The 17,397-nt window shown below is 46.9% G+C and overlaps 1 protein-coding gene across 2 annotated transcripts in view; it reads right to left on the bottom strand.

Moving 5' to 3' along the window:
* SMAD6 (SMAD family member 6) overlaps window positions 1-15,022 on the bottom strand; it is a 71,752-nt gene extending 56,730 nt beyond the window's left edge. For both annotated transcript variants that reach the window (XM_088452769.1, XM_088452770.1), the window contains exon 1: window positions 13,506-15,022. In XM_088452769.1, the coding sequence (XP_088308895.1) occupies window positions 13,506-13,899 (394 nt within the window). In that variant the 5' untranslated portion in view covers window positions 13,900-15,022. The remainder of the gene's footprint in view (window positions 1-13,505) is intronic.
* Between the last annotated feature and the right edge of the window lie 2,375 nt (window positions 15,023-17,397).

Below are 17,397 nucleotides of genomic sequence, written 5' to 3'. Positions count from 1 at the left end.
AGTATGTGATGTAAGAAGTTCGGGACCACCAGGACTCTTCCTAGAGTTGGCCGGCCGTCTAAACTAAGCGATCGGGGAAGAAGGGCCCTAGTCAGGGAGGTGACCAAGAACCCGATGGTCACTCTGTCAGAGCTACAGCATTCCTCTGTGGAGAGACAAGAACCTTCCAGAAGGACAACCATCTCTGCAGCAATCCATCAATTAGGCCTGTATAGTAGAGTGGCCAGACGGAAGCCATTCCTTAGTAAAAAGCACATGGCAGCCAGTCTGGAATTTGCCAAAATGCACCTGAAGGACTCTCAGACCATGAGACACAAAGATTGAAGTAACTCTTTGGCATGAATGCCAGGCGTTCTGTTTGTAGGAAACCAGGCACCGCTCATCACCAGGCCAATACCATCCCTACAGTGAAGCATGGTGGTGGCAGCATCATACTGTGGGGATGTTTTTCAGCGGCAGGAACTGGGAGACTAGTCAGGATAGAGAGAAAGATGAATGCAGCAATGTACAGAGACATACTGGATGAAAACCTGCTCCAGAGCGCTCTTGACCTCAGACTGGGGCGACAATTCATCTTTCAGCAGGGCAACGACCCTAAGTACACAGCCAAGATATCAAAGGAGAGGCTTCAGGACAACTCTCTGAATGTCCCTGAGTGGGCTAGCCAGAGCCCAGACTTGAATCTGATTGAACATCTCTGGAGAGATCTGAAAATGGCTGTGCACCGACGCTCCCCATCCAACCTGATGGAGCTTGAGAGGTGCTGCAAAGAGGAATGGGCAAAACTGCCCAAAGATTGGTGTGCCAAGCTTGTGGCATCATATTCAAGAAGACTTGAGACTGTAATTGCTGCCAAAGGTGCATCAACAAAGTATTGAGCAAAGGTTGTGAATACTTATGTACATGTGATTTCTTAGGGGGTTTTTTTTGTTTTTTTTAATTAAATTTACAAAAATCTCAAAAAACTTTTTACATGTTATCATTATGGGGTATTGTGTGTAGAATTTTGAGGAGAAAAATGAATTTATTCCATTTTGAAATAAGGCTGTAACATACCAAAATATGGAAAAAGTGACACTGTGAATACGTTCCGTGTGCACTGTAGGTTAGTATATACTTACCTTTGACGATCGAGATTTCCTCCTCTGCCAGGATGCCGCTGTCGGGATTCCAACCGCCGGGCATGAGTACGGCGGTAAATCATACTGATTCCATATTATAATCCCCCTCTATTCGGGTGAATTAGCTTGGTAGGGAGTGCTGGTAATCTATGTCTTTTCCCCACAGCGGTATGTACCGGAGACACAGCTCCACCACTGATAGCTACAGCTGTTCTTGTCCCCTGAGCAGCGCTTACCATCTCCATCACTCTGCTGTGTCTCTGTGACCTGTCCCTGCTGCAATGTTAGGTGCTGGTTTAGTACAGCTTACCCATACCTCCCAACTGTCCCGCATCCAGCGGGACAGTCCTGGTTTTTTCTGGGACTGTCCCGCTCTCCCACCCGCAGGCCACAGTGTCCCACGGTAGGGGGGATGAGGGGGGGAGGGTGCGAGGGAGGAGGGGCGGAGCAGCGGGTGTGCAGGAGGAGAACGGGTTCCGTGCACACGCGCACAGCATCTGCTCTCATGTGTACGGGCTGCCCAGCATCTCGGACAGTGCTGGGCACGACCCTAAAGTGACAAATACGGGAGAAGCCGTGAGGCTCCGCCTGTTTTTGGCAGACTCTACCCCGTTTTTGGCAGGCTCCACCCCTTTGCATAATCCACGCCCCCTTTTCGGCCACGATGTCAGTCACCGCTGACGTGTAATCTGCCCCTGACAGCCTCCTGGCCACCAGATTGTACACCGGATCGGTGGCAACTTGCTATTTTGCCATCGATGGCAACACCTCCCTAGCTGCTGCTGACAGCTATTGTATACCTCTCTCCAACCAGACCCACTTTTCCCGACAGGAACCAAATCACTCCGCCCATTCTTCTACAGTGCATGTGTATCCCATACACTGGGGCATATTTTTACCCCATTTACTGTAGAGGCCATAATAAGGTTTACACACACAACGCATTACTCAAATATACATTTCATGCATCTATATACATAGTTTTACCTCAGAAATGTTATAGTTATGAATATTGCATACATTTATGAGTACAGTACTTCTTTTAACCCATAACCAGGGTACAATGACAAATGTAAACTTAAATTCAGACAGCTAATGCTTGCAGGAGTGGAATACAAAAACAATAAATCAGGTGTTTAAAATGTTTGTGACCAAATCTGATTAACTAAAGAACTTAATAACCGTAAAATACCATTAAACCTATAAGAAATGGTATATTTATATTCCAAACTATACAAGTATATAAACAAAAATATGTGCGAGGGCTAATTTAGGTCCTGATTAATGATAATTTCTTTAACAGACCAAAATAGATCTATATCAAAAGGTATGTAAATGATGCACTAGTGTCATACTTAAAACAATACCTCTGTGACAGGAAAACCATTCTTCCCAGTCACTGGTGTCACCACAGGAGCACCAGACCATAGCATTTTCTGTAGATGTCAACCAGTCCGAATAGCTCTTTCACAAAAAATTGCTTTTTAATTTAAATTAGAGTTATGATACCTTTCAGCAACCCATTGTTTATCAATAATGCCCACTTCACTAGTGTTTAGTGTTTATGGGGGCTCCCATCTTTACCCATTTGCCTGACTGAATTGGCTGAGTTTGATTTACCTACCTAGATAGCTTTGCTCTGTCTCCTTCTGGAAATTAGGGCACTATTAAATAAGGGACTGTATAGAAGAGGACATTTTTTTGCAATAAAATAAGGATACACCCATGACAAGGTTGCTTTGTTTAAACAATATTAATACTGAATTATATTTTGGAAGTTGTACAACATCCTTCATGTTATTAAATGCTATTTTTCTGCCAAATAAGATATTGGGCGGAAAGCACTATTCTCAAAAATGTGGTCAAACCACAGAAAATGCCGTTTTCTGATGTGTGACCGCATTCTCCATATGCTTCAAGCTCCAGAAAGCTAAGCTAAACTTTCCAGCACTTGTTCCCGATGGGTAACACCATCTATAGGTTAAATAGAAGCCTATGGCTTCTTCCCAGACACTTCCCCCAGAGGGATACAACAGGATCCAGTGTTTCCCCGCGGCTTGCGCATGTGCAGCAGTACTCCCAGGACATAAACCCGGATGTCCTCTCTTAGCAAGAGACAGCTCCTATCGGAAGAGCTGTTCCTTGCATAATTAGTCATGTGTACAGCGTTAATAAATATCGCTATGCATCGCATTCAAAATCTGATCCTCTGATGCGTTCCTCCCTTTTTGAGTAAAACCACCTATTCTGTAAAAATGTATGGGGGGCAATTTAATTTTTAAAAGGTGCCCTAATTAATGGGCACCCAATGTTGCAATTCAATTGTTTTTGTGTGCCCATTAATTATTGCGCTTGTCACGCCTATTTAGACAAAAACGAACGGCTAAACCAGTCTAAAGTCCTGGTTAGGGTGCCCAAAACCATGACTAATCGCAAATTTCTGCTGGTCACCTCAGAAGGGGTGAGCAGAAATGTCATCACTGGCGGCTGTTCCAAGCCTGAACGGAGCAACAATTGAATTGCTCTGTTGGGTGCTCAGCACTAACAGATGCCGGCGCTAACAATTGAATCGCCTATATCTATATAAAATATCAATTAAGGCGGATTTAATTTATCGGAACGCTACATCCAGGGTTTCCCTTGTACCCCATAGAGGTATGCAGGAAAATCTTGCGATGTTCGGACATACTTAATGACATTTATGTGTGCCAGGAAAACTTGATGTTGGGCAGCACATCACACTGATATGTACTGGCATGAACTACATTCTGATTGTTTAGTGCAAGCAGGGTAACAGTTTCCAGCTGGAAACATTGCACCAATATGGCTACACAAAGAGAGCAACCATCTAGTATATTGCAATACAGCAAGCATGCAGCCTGTCAGCTAGATTAAAAGCGAACATCGTCCATTATTCACAATTCACTTTGTAGCAGTAGCAAGCAATTCCCATTGCAGCAACCAGTTGCCTCATAAGGTTCCCAGAGCCACAGTGTACAGACAGCAAGCATTATGCATACCTTTTAAGACCAACTGCATAGATCTCTCAGTCGGGTTGGGTATGGATTCCCAGAGGTCGGGTCAGAATACAGACAGCGGCATCCCGACAGTCAGAATGCCGACACCCATAGGTACGTATAGTAGCACTAACCCTAACCCCTACCCTAACACTCCTTCCCCAGTGACTAAACCTAACCAACGCTCCCCCCCCAGTGCCTAAACCTAACCTCCCCCTCTCCGCACCCTAAACCTAACCCTCCGCTCTTAGGGCCTGATTCAGAGCCGGATGCTATTTGCGGTCGTTCGTCCAGAAAATAGGGGTGGCTATTCAAATGAACCATTCGCTCTTTGCGGTCTGTTCACGCCTCTTTGTCTGAACGAGCTAACAAAACTTGCGGTCGTTTTTTGAAAAAATACGCCCCCTGGCCGCTCGCATCCTACGTCCTGTCCGCTATTTATTAGATTAATCGAGTACATCGACCAGCGTATGAACTGCTCGCTATTCTTGTGGTTGGTTTTTGCTACCACAATCTTGCGAGCAGTTCTGGCTATAAAATAACCCAGTGACGTGGTCAATGACGCTGCTGTATTAATTATGCACACCCTTAAAACACCCGTTTTGACCTTTAAGCACGCCTGCGTTCGGATCTCCACTCCCTGTTTTCAAGCACCTTCCCCTGTTACCACCCACATACGCCTCATTCTGTCACTCAAAATAGCAAGCATTCGCTATTTAGCGAACAAAAAATTTTCTGACTGGTTCGCGCATGCATATTACGATCCGTACGCATGCGCAGTGGTGCAAACATCGCTCGGAGCGAACGAGCGGCCGCTTACGAGCGGCTCTGAATCAGGCCCTCAGTGCCCAACCCTAAACCTAACCCCCGATATTTACCTTCGGGATGCCGGCGGTCGAGTTACTGGAGCACGCCGGGATGCTGACTGCAACTCCTCTCAGTCACCCAAGGACAAAGATCCTCCTACACATACAGCACTAGACCCACTACAAAACAGCTCCCACATGTCAAGTGGCATAGCACATGACCACTGTGCCATACAGTACATCTTCAGCATACTATGACCACAACCTATGTCAGATGTTTTTACTTACCCAGTCTGAAGATCATCATTTCCATACAGTTAAATATGGTAGTTTGCAAGTGCGGGCCATAGAGGTCTCAAATATGCATTAAGCACTGTGCACAGTTCATCAATGTATTTGACCGCTATAACCAATACAGAAGCCGGGAGCCATTTGATTGACATTCTGCCGGAGAAATAAACAGGAAGAGAAAGCTTTCTTCTCCTGTAGCGCCTACTCCATATGCCTAATGCCAGCCCGAGATGCCATTTTTTTTTCTAAAACGGCAAAAAGTATATCTTTTTGCAGTTTGATATATCGCACATAAATCGCAGTCCCAATTGCAGGCTATAGGGGCGATGGAAAGCCAAGTAAATAGAGAGGCCGCAGGAGAAATTAACGATTTCTCTACCTCGTTAAATAGGACAAAGAGCTGTTAACCTCTTTTTACAGCAAAACAAAAAAAAAAACGACAAAGACCCAAATGTAAAAGCCTGGGGGCTGCATTGTTACTAGTATTTGATGTATTTCCAAAATTAAAAGCGCTAAAAAAATTTTTACTGCAAAAAAAAAAAACAACAACTTTAAAAAGGAGTCCATTCAATTAAGGGGGAGGTCCGCAATTTAGTACACTTCTATGCCACACTGGTAGCACTGGGGCAAAATCAGGGTGCTGTTGCCAGTGTTCCAACATCACTGCAAAACACATTGAGGTCATCGCCCGCAATTCACACCAAATTACATTTATGTGACAGCTAAATCATCTTAATATTGGTAAATTCTGCTACCCATTACATTTATCCCGGAGAAAGGAGATATTACTGCTTGATAAACAAAACCCATAGTCATAAGCAGCTCAAAGAGTGGCCACAAATGAACTAATGTAACTTTATCACATCTACTCTGTAACTCTATTGGTTCCTGTGATCACAGCACATCAGTTGTCATCAGATGCTTCACTGCGGGATTTCGCATTTTGCTCATTAACGTATGAAACGTAAGCTGGGTACGCATTAGACGACCTATGTACCCATCCGACGGTAGTTGTGACGGACGACATATCGTGCAGTCCGTACACACCTTACGATTTGGTGAATAACCGCACGATATGTCGTTCCCCCGCCGCATCCAAATGCATGGGGTCATCAGTCACATCTTCAGATTGCGAAGCATGTACGGCAGATCCGAAGATGTGACAGACACCACGCTGGAGCTCTCGTGTAGTGGGCACACACTGGATGATTGGTCATTCCAATTAGTCGGAAAACGACAAGTCTAATGTGTACCTAAGCTTTATGGTGCATACACACAGTCAGATTTTGTAGGACGATATAAACGATAACGATATTGTTTAAATCGTCCATTTTCTGGCCCCTTTCAACCGCCAAACAACGGACAATGCGCGGGCACAGATAACGACCATCGCCCGTGCATGCAGTCCAACCTGGTCGATATCGACCAGGTTACTATAGGGACCAGCGATAACGATCATCCAGAACATGCAGGACGATCAGACGATAGCTTTATCGTTGTCTTATCTGAACGGGTGTATGCACCATTACTCCTCACTGCCAGATATTTATTTTTACATTTAGATATTTAGAAAATATTCCTGTGAGCTGTGGGAAAATGGTGTATACCGCTTCTTAGTAAGTGGATATTAGTATATGGTGATACTTTATTAATTCTAAAAGGAGGGTTTATACCTTGTCCATAAGGGATCACTTTTACGTAACCATACTGAACTGCATATATATATTATAATGCTTTCTGCGCGGTTACATTGATCTGCATATGATTACAGTGTGATCCTTGTCATTGGGCTGCTTTTCAGATATCCTGTAGCCGCTTTCTGCCCAAGAAAGGGAGGGTGAGGGACTTGCCGTGTTCTGCCTCTATTACACTGGAATGCAATCCTGGAAACACAGCTCTAATTTAATGACAGCTTTTTCAGGCATTTTGTGCTCTACTCCCAAAGAATTAAAGGGATGTTTGTGTGGAATAGCTTAATAAAACCGTGCCACAGTCTTCCCTGTGATCTTTGGTTCCCCAATCCATAGAAATTGAAACACAAGAATTATATTATGGCCACTAAATAATTGCAATTTTAACAGCGTACATTCCTTCAAATACAAGAATTATACATTTTTAAAATAATTGATACTTCAAATTGCAGTGTTTGGCTATTGGTGCGGAATAGGTTTGATATGCCGGCTGCCACATGGCCGGGAGTTAGAATCCTAGCAGCCCAACAAAACAGCAGAGCCCGGCAGCGAAAGCCCGATAGCACTGGAAATCCCGATCGCGGTAAGGTAAGTATTCTCTAATCTAACCTAACCCCCCCTAACCCTCCGTAGGGGTGCCTAACCCTAACTTCCCCCCTGTGCCTAACCCTAACCTCCCCCTTCCCTGCTGCCTAAACCAAAGTCCCACGTGGGGGTGCCTAACCCTAACCCTCCCCCTAGCCTAACCCTAACCCTCCCGGGGGCTGCCTAGCCCTAAGTCCCCCCCCCAGGTGCCCTAAACCTAACCCTCCCCCCCCCCCCCTCGGCTGTCCGCTCGCGGCGCCCGGCATCCGTTCGGGGAAATGAGCGGCGTCTGGGAAATGACCGGCGTCTAGATATAGACGCCGGTCATTTATCCCACGGCGGGATAAAGTAGTCGGGAAGCCGGCTGCTGGGATTCCGGCAGCCGGCTTCCCAATTGTATACCATTGGTGCCACAGAGCAACTTGAGAATGGGGTATAAAAAGCCATCCTGTACCATTCAAACCTTTGTTTGAATGATACAGAATATATGTAATATTTTACAAGACACCACACATAAATCCCATTCAAATAAGGCATACACCTGAAGTCTAGTACAAGCAGCCATTTCAGTCTACCTGCATTGACCTATTTGATTTGGTTACCACAAGTGCCAAGAAAATGTCAGTGGCACTTCACAAAGTGTTATTAAACCAACCCTTATGCTGGGCATAAACTAAACAATTATCTGTCAGACATCTGTCTGGTTGGAATGAAAATCTGGTAATGTATGTCCAATGTGTCTGGTGGGAAGAAAAATCTGGTCCGTTTTCCAGTGTTTGGGAGCAAATTACTAGTTATTTTCTCCCATACATTACCAGAATTTCCTTCCCACCAGACAGATATCTATAGGTGTGTACACAACCTTATACCTGTGGGCTCGTATTTACTTTAGTGAACATGCAGTAAGTGGAGAAAGTGAAGTCCCAAAGCATATGCAGCCACCGCTTTACTGGTGTTAGTCATTAGTAAAAATGTGCAATTTAATGCCAGTGTGTAACCAGCTTTAAAGAAAAGCAGGAGATATACTTAGTAACTATGCCGCCATTATGATCACAGCTTTATGTCAAGCATCAGTTCTCATGTTTCTTGTCAAAATATTTACTATATGTTGCTTTTAATAAATAGATCGGGAGATTATAGTATATATATATATATATATATATATATATATATATATATATATATATATATATAATTTTATTTTATTTTTTTTCTCTATGTTATACATGCAAAAAGTTTCAGCACTCCCATAAATACATCTACTTGGGTGCCCTTCCAAACAATGGTTGCAGTCCAAAAGGTCAATCTACCACTTGGAGCCCTGACGATCATATGGGATTTGATTAGAAGATGATGCATTTTTCTAAACCCTGAAAGTACTGTGTTGTTGTTTTTATTCTGTGTTTGCAGATTTACCGATTGCATTCGAATGTATGTATGTATGTATGTATGTAAGCGCAGAATAACATAAGATACATTTAAACTAATGCTAATCCCTAATGACTACATTTACTTTTGATTAAATTGAACGCCACAGTCTTCTACTTATTGGCGCTTGAGGACCCAGTTAGTAGTCTGTTCATAAGATCTCTCCTCTTGCTGGAGGCTCACCTTACTTGTGAACTTCTCAATTGCATAAATGAGAAGATGACCCACCAAAGCAAAATGGAAAACTCCCCTGCTGGAAGTTACAGACATAGGGGTAATCGCAAAGTGTATGTATTCCCTAGATTTCTGCAAACATTAATTAAAAGTATATGGATGTAGGTGCCCTTTCTGTGTCAGTGAGAAATGCAGTTCAGAACTCCCACCCATATATAACGCTATAGGCCAGACGTAGACAACTGTGAAAAGGGTGTAGTTCATACAGTACTGTGCCAGTTTCATCTCTGTCCAGTCAACGTTGTCAGAAATTGACACTGCATTAACTGGAATATCTCTATATTGTCAATGCCAGGACAAAAAGTAATTGCACATGACAAGGTGAGAGGAGACCCTATCTGCATGGCACAGCTTTGGCTTGTTGGCATTGTTAGACGTTTTAGAAAGTGCTGTGCTCTCTGCCACAGTGATTATCCAGTGCCTGGTTATCATTAGACTGCCACGTTCCACTACTGAAAATTGCCAGAGCTCAACACTTATCCCAACCCTGGTTTCTTCCTGCTCTTTACTTCTCACCCCCTCCACTTCAGATAGGAAATAAATACCCATTCCAATTCATTGTACTTTACAGAAACATGGGGATGCTGACAAGTTGGCTCCAACCTCTATATTGGAGCAGTAATGTGCACATAACTTTTTGGAGTGTGACCAGAAATGGGGTGGTGTACTCATGACTGTTCCACAATACGGGCATCAGGGAAGCAAGGGGTATGAGCATAGGAAAGGGGGGGGGGGGGGTTAAGACAGTGGTTCCCAAACTTGTATGAATCACAGCACCCTAGAGCAGCGTTTTTCAACTAGTGTGCCGTGAGTGCTTGTCAAGTGTGCCACGGCGGTCAGCTCAGCACACATGTACTGTAGTGTGTTTTATTCCTGAGGAGGCTAATGTAGTGAGTTTCATTCCTGTGGAGGGCAATGTAGTGTGTTTTATTGTGTATGCCTTTTCATTGTTCCCACACGGCGCATCGTCGGGTGGTGTGCCTTGGCAATTTTTTGTAGTGTGCCTCGAGTTGGAAAAGGTTGAAAATCACTGCCCTAGAGTATCAGGATTGTTTTCACTGCACCCCTAAGCCAAAAGTTTGTAATTGAGAAATTCAGAAAAAACATGTAAAAGTAGTAAAATGAAGTAAATTGTGCTGACCTGTCACCCTTAGGGTCACTTATGTGATGGTGGACAGGTTTGCGCTTCTGTTTGTCCACATATTTACATTACATTGACCAAAGATAATATGATTTGGTGCTGGACCACCAGCCTGAGGCACCCAAGTGTCCTGAGGCACACCAGTGTGCCACGGCGCACAGTTTGGGAACCACTGGTTGAAGATAAGACAACTCCTAAGGGACCAGCAAGGTGCCAAATGTCTCCTGTTCCACTTTGACAGGATACAATTTAGTAACCATGGTGACTGAAATGAGTCCAGCCCTGGAATGAACCTTATTAATTATTCAAACTTGTACATCACATTCTGTTACAAGGGATGTCCACTTGGCTGCATATTTTCCCTGCTTCCAGCTAAAGGTCTCTGCATTTAACACACGTTCTTACAGTCTATTAATAGCTCTCACGCAGATAGTCCAAATATATAACGCAAGTGAATGGACCTGTGCACACACTTTCTGGCATTTTCTTCATTTTAATTTCAATATTGCCTGCAGCTTTGATAAGTGTTAACACACTGTAAAATCCAAGGGAGTTACATGGCAGAACTCATTAAGTACACTATGATACAGGAAAGCTTTGAGACGCATTAATGAATGCGCTTCTAATGCTCTGTAAAAGCGAGGACAGAGTAAAAAGTTTTGTCTATGCTTTTAATTAGCGTTGTTTGTCAACGCCCATGTATACAGCCCTGAAAGAGCACTTTAGAAGTCTGCAGAAAGGTGGACCATATAAATCAGACATTAACAGTCCATGGGGAGGGGGGGCTGAAGACATACAGCCCTCGTCTCAACATTTGTTTAGTCCTGAGTTTCATCAGATACTTAACAAGGTTAATATGGTTATCCCGAGTTTATAGTTATTCCAGATTATACAGAAACAGAATATTTGGGAGAAGCCTGGCGCAAAACTATTAATAAAATTATAAAATAATATGCAAACTGCTCTTACATAACAGACTTGGCGCATTAAGGTGTTGTGTATTGGTGCATGAAATTTTTTATTCCTTGCTTGTGCAGCTTAGGGGGTGTGTGGTCTAAGAACAGATTTAAATGTTCCATGGACACTATGGGCATCATTTAATAACGAGTCAATACCACCAGCATATATCGTTTAGTATTGCAGTGATACTAACGGATATACCACTGGTATTCAAAATTACTTACTCCTCAGAAGAGGTCCAGCAATGTCCCCCCTCCTCGGCGGCATCCTCCACTGTGCTGCTGGCAGTCTACCGCTGCCAGCGACAGGTTGCTCTGTCATGCGCGGCGGCCAGTCTGCACGCGGTTATTATGACACTTTCACCCGGGAGGGGACACAGTAAAGTCTGTGCTGAAGCCGGAAATGCTGTTGGTGGGTCACCATTTGCGGCAATGAGGACCCTATAGATGGTGTAGGCGATACAGGGACAAATAGCTGTAATCTTAGTTTACCGCGGTTTGCTAAATATTGAAAGGAGGTCATAACCCCTTTAGCGAATGCTAAAGAGGTGGTCTCTGTCAAATGGGGCCCCATGTACTGCTGGAGAACTGTCAAAATATAACAAAAAACTTACAACAATCTTCAAAAAAAAAAAAAAAAATATCAAAAATTTTACACCATTTCATTCTCAAAGTGTATAACTAACACAGATAGGGGGAGATGTATTAACGGCAAAAATGCGGTAAAACCCCCGAAAATGCAGTTTTCGGGGGTTTTACCGCATTCCCCGTATGTATTAAGCAGCAGAATGCAGCTTCGCGTTGCTAGGTAACGCCATCTAAAAATTGACGTTACCTAGCAACGCGAAGCTGCATTCTGCTGCTTAATACATACGGGGAATGCGGTAAAACCCCCGAAAATGCAGTTTTTGGGGGTTTTACCGCATTCCCCGTATGTATTAAGCAGCAGAATGCAGCTTCGCGTTGCTAGGTAACGCCAATTTTTAGGTGGCGTTACCCAATAGAAGTCTATGGGCTTTTTAGCGCACCACTCTGGCTGGGAGGGATCCGGACGGATCCCTCCCATGAGCCCCCGCGGTCCGCGGCCTTCTGCGCAGACTTCTGGGTGTTAAACCTGGAAGTCCCTCTGCCCGGCAGCATTGCAAAGTACAGCTCTCATCGAGAGAGCTGTTCTTTGCGATATTCTTGGTACATGCCGCGGTAATTAACCGCGGTATGTACGCAAAGTCGGGGGGGGGATGTACCGCATCGGTGATGTCGCCGATGACATCTCCCCCATAAACTGCGCAAAAATTGTGAGCAGGGCCCTCTTACCGCTGGATGTTATTACCCAGTCTCATCTTATTATGGTTTTGTCCCCAATTGTAACACGCAGTGGAATATGCTGGCTCTATATAAACAACTATTAATAAATGCATTTACACAGCAATACGCTATGTATAGATGCTGTGCAAACAGGTCCAGAGAGACAGCCGTGGGACATGGGCACTGCAGGGGCGTGCCTAAATCAGGGAGGTGTGGGTCTGGGCATAGACCTGGATGCTGTGTCATGCAGCTTGGGCCATAGTGCGCAACAGCGCAGGATAACATCGGTTGCACCACAGAGAAAACAAAATAAGCCTACAAGCAGTAACTTCCAAATACCGCTCGTTGATAAATACAGTATGCAATACATTATTTTAAGGGTGTAAGAAAACAAAAATACCGCCGCTGTAATGATTGATAAATACCAGAAACATATGTAACTCGTTGATAAATGGAGCCTATATATGCAAACAAACCTGTATACTATACACACACAACTGCTGGCAAGCGTTTGCTTTGCGTCGCTTTCAACATTACCTTTAGAAGTGTTAACGTTAAGTTATATAGCACACACATATTAAGAAGGGTTTTACAGAGAATATTTCAGTCATTCTGACATTAGCCCAATATTGAGATCTACAGGACCACTCAATAAATAGACTATGCTGGAGAGAAGCTTTCTGTCACTCTCTGCAGCTCTTTAAAATAACTAATTGAAAGCATTCGGAGCCAGCATGCTCCCCAGCCAGGAGTAATTGATTTAAAAGTCTCAAGAAAAGAGCAAAAGGGTGTTACTTATTTTTAAATATAGTTGTTTTTAAATATTTTATAGTCAATGACAGACAGGAAAGCCACCTGAGGTGTCATGCATTGGGAGGGCATCATGGTTTCAAATCATATGGCCATGAAAGGTTTGTATTTACTCACCCGGTCCACATAACCTGCTATAGTGGTAGGGGTTGCAGCACACATTGTTGCTCTCAGGTCCTCCGGCTCCCTGACACCCGCTCAGGGCTTTCAGTTGCCCAGGATGCTGTAGCTCTGGCCAGCGGAACAGTCTGCAAAGCAGCAGGTGAGGAGGGGGACCCATCCGAGCTACCAGCACACAGCCTCCAGGTGCTGCGCCCCGGGACTCCACGGCCTCCAGCAATGCGCACAGAGCCTGCTCCTTCAAACGCTTCAGGACGCCCGATGCAGCTGACCGCAGCTCCGTGGACCCGGCGGGCGGCTCGGATAGACCGCAACAAGACACTCCCCCATCGCCGCCCGCCCGGCTCCGCCACAGGCGCCGAACCAGCCCGGTGCGTCTGGACTTGAACATGCGGCGCCCCCGGGGTTGTGCCCGGGTCACCGTAGCCTCAGTGGCCGCGGCCAGCTGGGGGTGTCGGCATGTGGCTGCGCGGGGGTGGCACAGCCGGGAAGGGCTCTCCGTGGGCAGGAGCACAGCCCTGTGCGGGGCCACTTCTGTACTCAGCAGGCAGAGTGGTGGCTGCCCCCCTCCTGTGCCAGAGGGACCCTGCGCTGCGTCACCTTCTCCTGTGCCAGAGACCCTTCTGTGCGTAATATTTCCTTGTGCCAAAGTGGATACTGCGCTGCGTAATCTTCTGCCAGCGGCTGCGCCCTGCAGTAACACCGAGGGGACCACAGCGCTCAGATGATGGGTCCCGAGCAGAGGGACGGGACGGGGTGGCCACCAGGAGTCAGGGCACAGTGGGCAGGACGGCTGGGGGCTCCACGGAATACAGCAGAAACCCGAGGTGGCCGCTCGGGTCACATCTCGCAGACTCCTCGCTGGCGGCAGAAGCTTCTCTTCCTATACCGGTCTCCGGAGCTGTCACATCGCCGGGCAAGGACGGAGCTCCGCGCATCGCACATCCAGCATCCTGGGGACCACAATGCGCAGCCGGGCTGGTGGGATGCTGCGGCCCAGGGCGGGGTGTAGGTAGGTAGGGGTGATGCCGCTGCGCCGTAGCTAGGCTCAGGGCTGCGGGTGCCCAGTGTGCCCGGTCCGGACTTGGGAAGCTGCTGTAGTCACGACTTGCATGGAAGCCGCTGATCCAGGCTCAGCGCTGTAGCGGGGGCTCTCATGCACGGATCAGCAGGCAGTGTTCCACAGTCCACTCTCCTGAGGCTCCGGCTACCTGGCCCTTGCAAGCTGCTGCTGCTGCTGGACTCCCGGTCCTTGCACGGCAATTCAGTCAATTGCTTCTTAGAGGCAGGTTTTTCTGCATGGGGACAATGTCCGCCCGGTGCTCTGTTACACACGCTCCCAGAACCCCGTGCACAGTACCCCGGTAACGTGCAGGCTGCTTCGTGCTCCCTCGGTCCGGTCCCTGCACACTGATTCCCGTCTCTTTGTGCTCACGCTCTCTCACACACTCGGGCCCAGCAGCCGGCGCCCTATTGGCTGTCGGCAATCATGTGACAGTCTAGACACTTTGGCGGCTCCGCTGCACTGACTGTTGCGCAAACAAATCTCAAGTTTCTTAACTCTTAAAGGAGCCACTCACCAGGCGGCTCATTCCCTCTTACCGGCACATACCTGTGTGCGATACCCTGGCAACCCCTTACCTCATACCCGGCACATACATCTGTATTATCATCTAGCAGCCCTTTTCCTTTTACTCTGCACATACCGGTATGTGATCACCTGGCAGCCCCTTCCCTTATATAAGGGACAACCTGTGTGTGATCACCGCTGGCAGCCCCTTCCCTTATACCCGGTACATACCTGTGTGTGATCACCTCGCAGCCCCTTGCTTCATATCTGACATCACCAAACCCTCATACATACCCGGCACATATCTGTGTGTTACCCCCTGGAAGCCCCTTCCTTCTTACCTGGCACATACCTGTGTGTTATCTGGCAGCCCCTTCCCTCTTACCTGGTACATACCTGTGTGTGATCACCTGGCAGCCCTTTCCCTCTTACCCGGCGCATACCTGTGTGTTATCATGTGGCAGCACCTTTCCTCTTACCTGGCGCATACCTGTGTGTGATCACCGCTGGCAGCCCCTTCCCTCTTACCTGGTACATACCTGTGTGTGATCACCTGGCAGCCCTTTCCCTCTTACCTGGCACATACCTGTGTGTTATCTGGCAGTCCCTTCCCTCTTACCTGGCACATACCTGTGTGTGATCACCGCCGGCAGCCCCTTCCCTCTTACCCGGCGCATACCTGTGTGTGATCACCTCGCAGCCCCTTGCTTCATATCTGACATCCCCAAATCCTCATACCCTGAACATACCTGTGTGTGATCACCTGGCAGCCCCTTCCCTAATACCCGGCACATATCTGGGTGTTACCACCTGGCAGCCCCTTCCTTCTTACCTGGCACATACCTGTGTGTTATCATCTAGCAGCCCCTTTCCTCTTACCCAGCACATACCTGTGTGTGATCACCTCACAGCCCCTTGCTTCATACCTGGCATCCCCAAACCATCATACCCTGAACATACCTGTGTGTGATCACCTGCCAGCCCCTTCCATTATACCCAGCACATATATGTGTGTTATCACCTGGCAGCCCCTTCCTTCTTACCTGGCACATACCTGTGTGCTATCATCTAGCAGCCCCCTTCCCAAGTATATAGCTGTGTGTGATCACCTGGCAGCCCTTTCCCTCTTACCTGGTACATACCTGTGTGTTATCATGTGGCAGCCCCTTCCCTCTTACTCTGCACATACCTGTGTGTGATCACCTGGCTGCCCCTTCCCTCTTACCAAGCACATAGCTGTGTGTGATCACCTGGCAGCCACTTTCTTCTTACCTGGCACATACCTGTGTGTGATCACCTGGCAGCCCCTTCCCTGTTACTCTGCACATACCTGTGTGTGATCACCTGGCTGCCCCTTCCCTTATACCCGGCACATATCTGTGTGTTATTACCTGGCAGCCCCTTCCCTCTTACTCTGCACATATCTGCGTGTGATCACCTGGCTGCCCCTTTCCTCTTACCCGGCACATACCTGTGTGTGATCACCTCGCAGCCCCTTCCCTCTTACCTGGCACATACCTGTATGTGATCACCTGGCAGCCCCTTTCCTCTTACCCGGCACATACCTGTGTGTGATCACCTCGCAGCCCCTTGCTTCATACCTGGCACCCCCAAACCCTCATACCCTAAACATACCTGTCCGTGATCACCTGGCAGCCCCTTCCCTTATACCCGGCACATATCTGTGTGTTATTACCTGGCAGCCCCTTCCCTTATACCTGGCACATACCTGTGTGTTATCATCTGGCAGCCCCCTTACTCTGCACATAGGTGTGTGATCACATGGCAGCCCCTTCCCTCTTACCCAGCACATAGCTGTGTGTGAAAACCAGGTGTTCATTTACTTTGACCCGCACATACCTATGTGTGATCACCTGGCAGCCCCTTCCTTCTTACCTGGCACATACCTGTGTGTTATCATCTGGCAGCCCCCTTACTCTGCACATAGGTGTGTGATCACCTGGCAGCCCCTTCCTTCTTACCTGGCACATACCTGTATGTTATCATCTGGCAGCCCCCTTCCTCTTACTCTGCACAAACGTGTGTGATCACATAGCAGCCCCTTCCCGCTTACCTGTGTGTGATCACCAGCTGGCCCCTTCCCTCTTACACAGTATATACCTGTGTGATCAGGCACAGTAGATGGCCGCTTTCCTTTTTACCAGTAACATACCTATGTTATTACCAGACACCCCCTTCCCTCTTACCCGGCACACACCTGCATGTGATGACCAGGTGGCCCCTTCCCTCATACCCTGACTACCAGTATTATCACCAGGTGGTTCCTTCCGTCTTACCCTACATATCTGCGAGGTAAGC

This window comes from Taudactylus pleione, unplaced genomic scaffold (genome assembly GCF_031769625.1).
Source record: "Taudactylus pleione unplaced genomic scaffold, aTauple2 ptg000556l, whole genome shotgun sequence".
Lineage (NCBI taxonomy): Eukaryota > Metazoa > Chordata > Amphibia > Anura > Myobatrachidae > Taudactylus > Taudactylus pleione.
The sequence above is the reverse complement of the archived record's forward strand: the minus strand, read 5'-3'. Positions and strand labels throughout refer to the sequence as shown.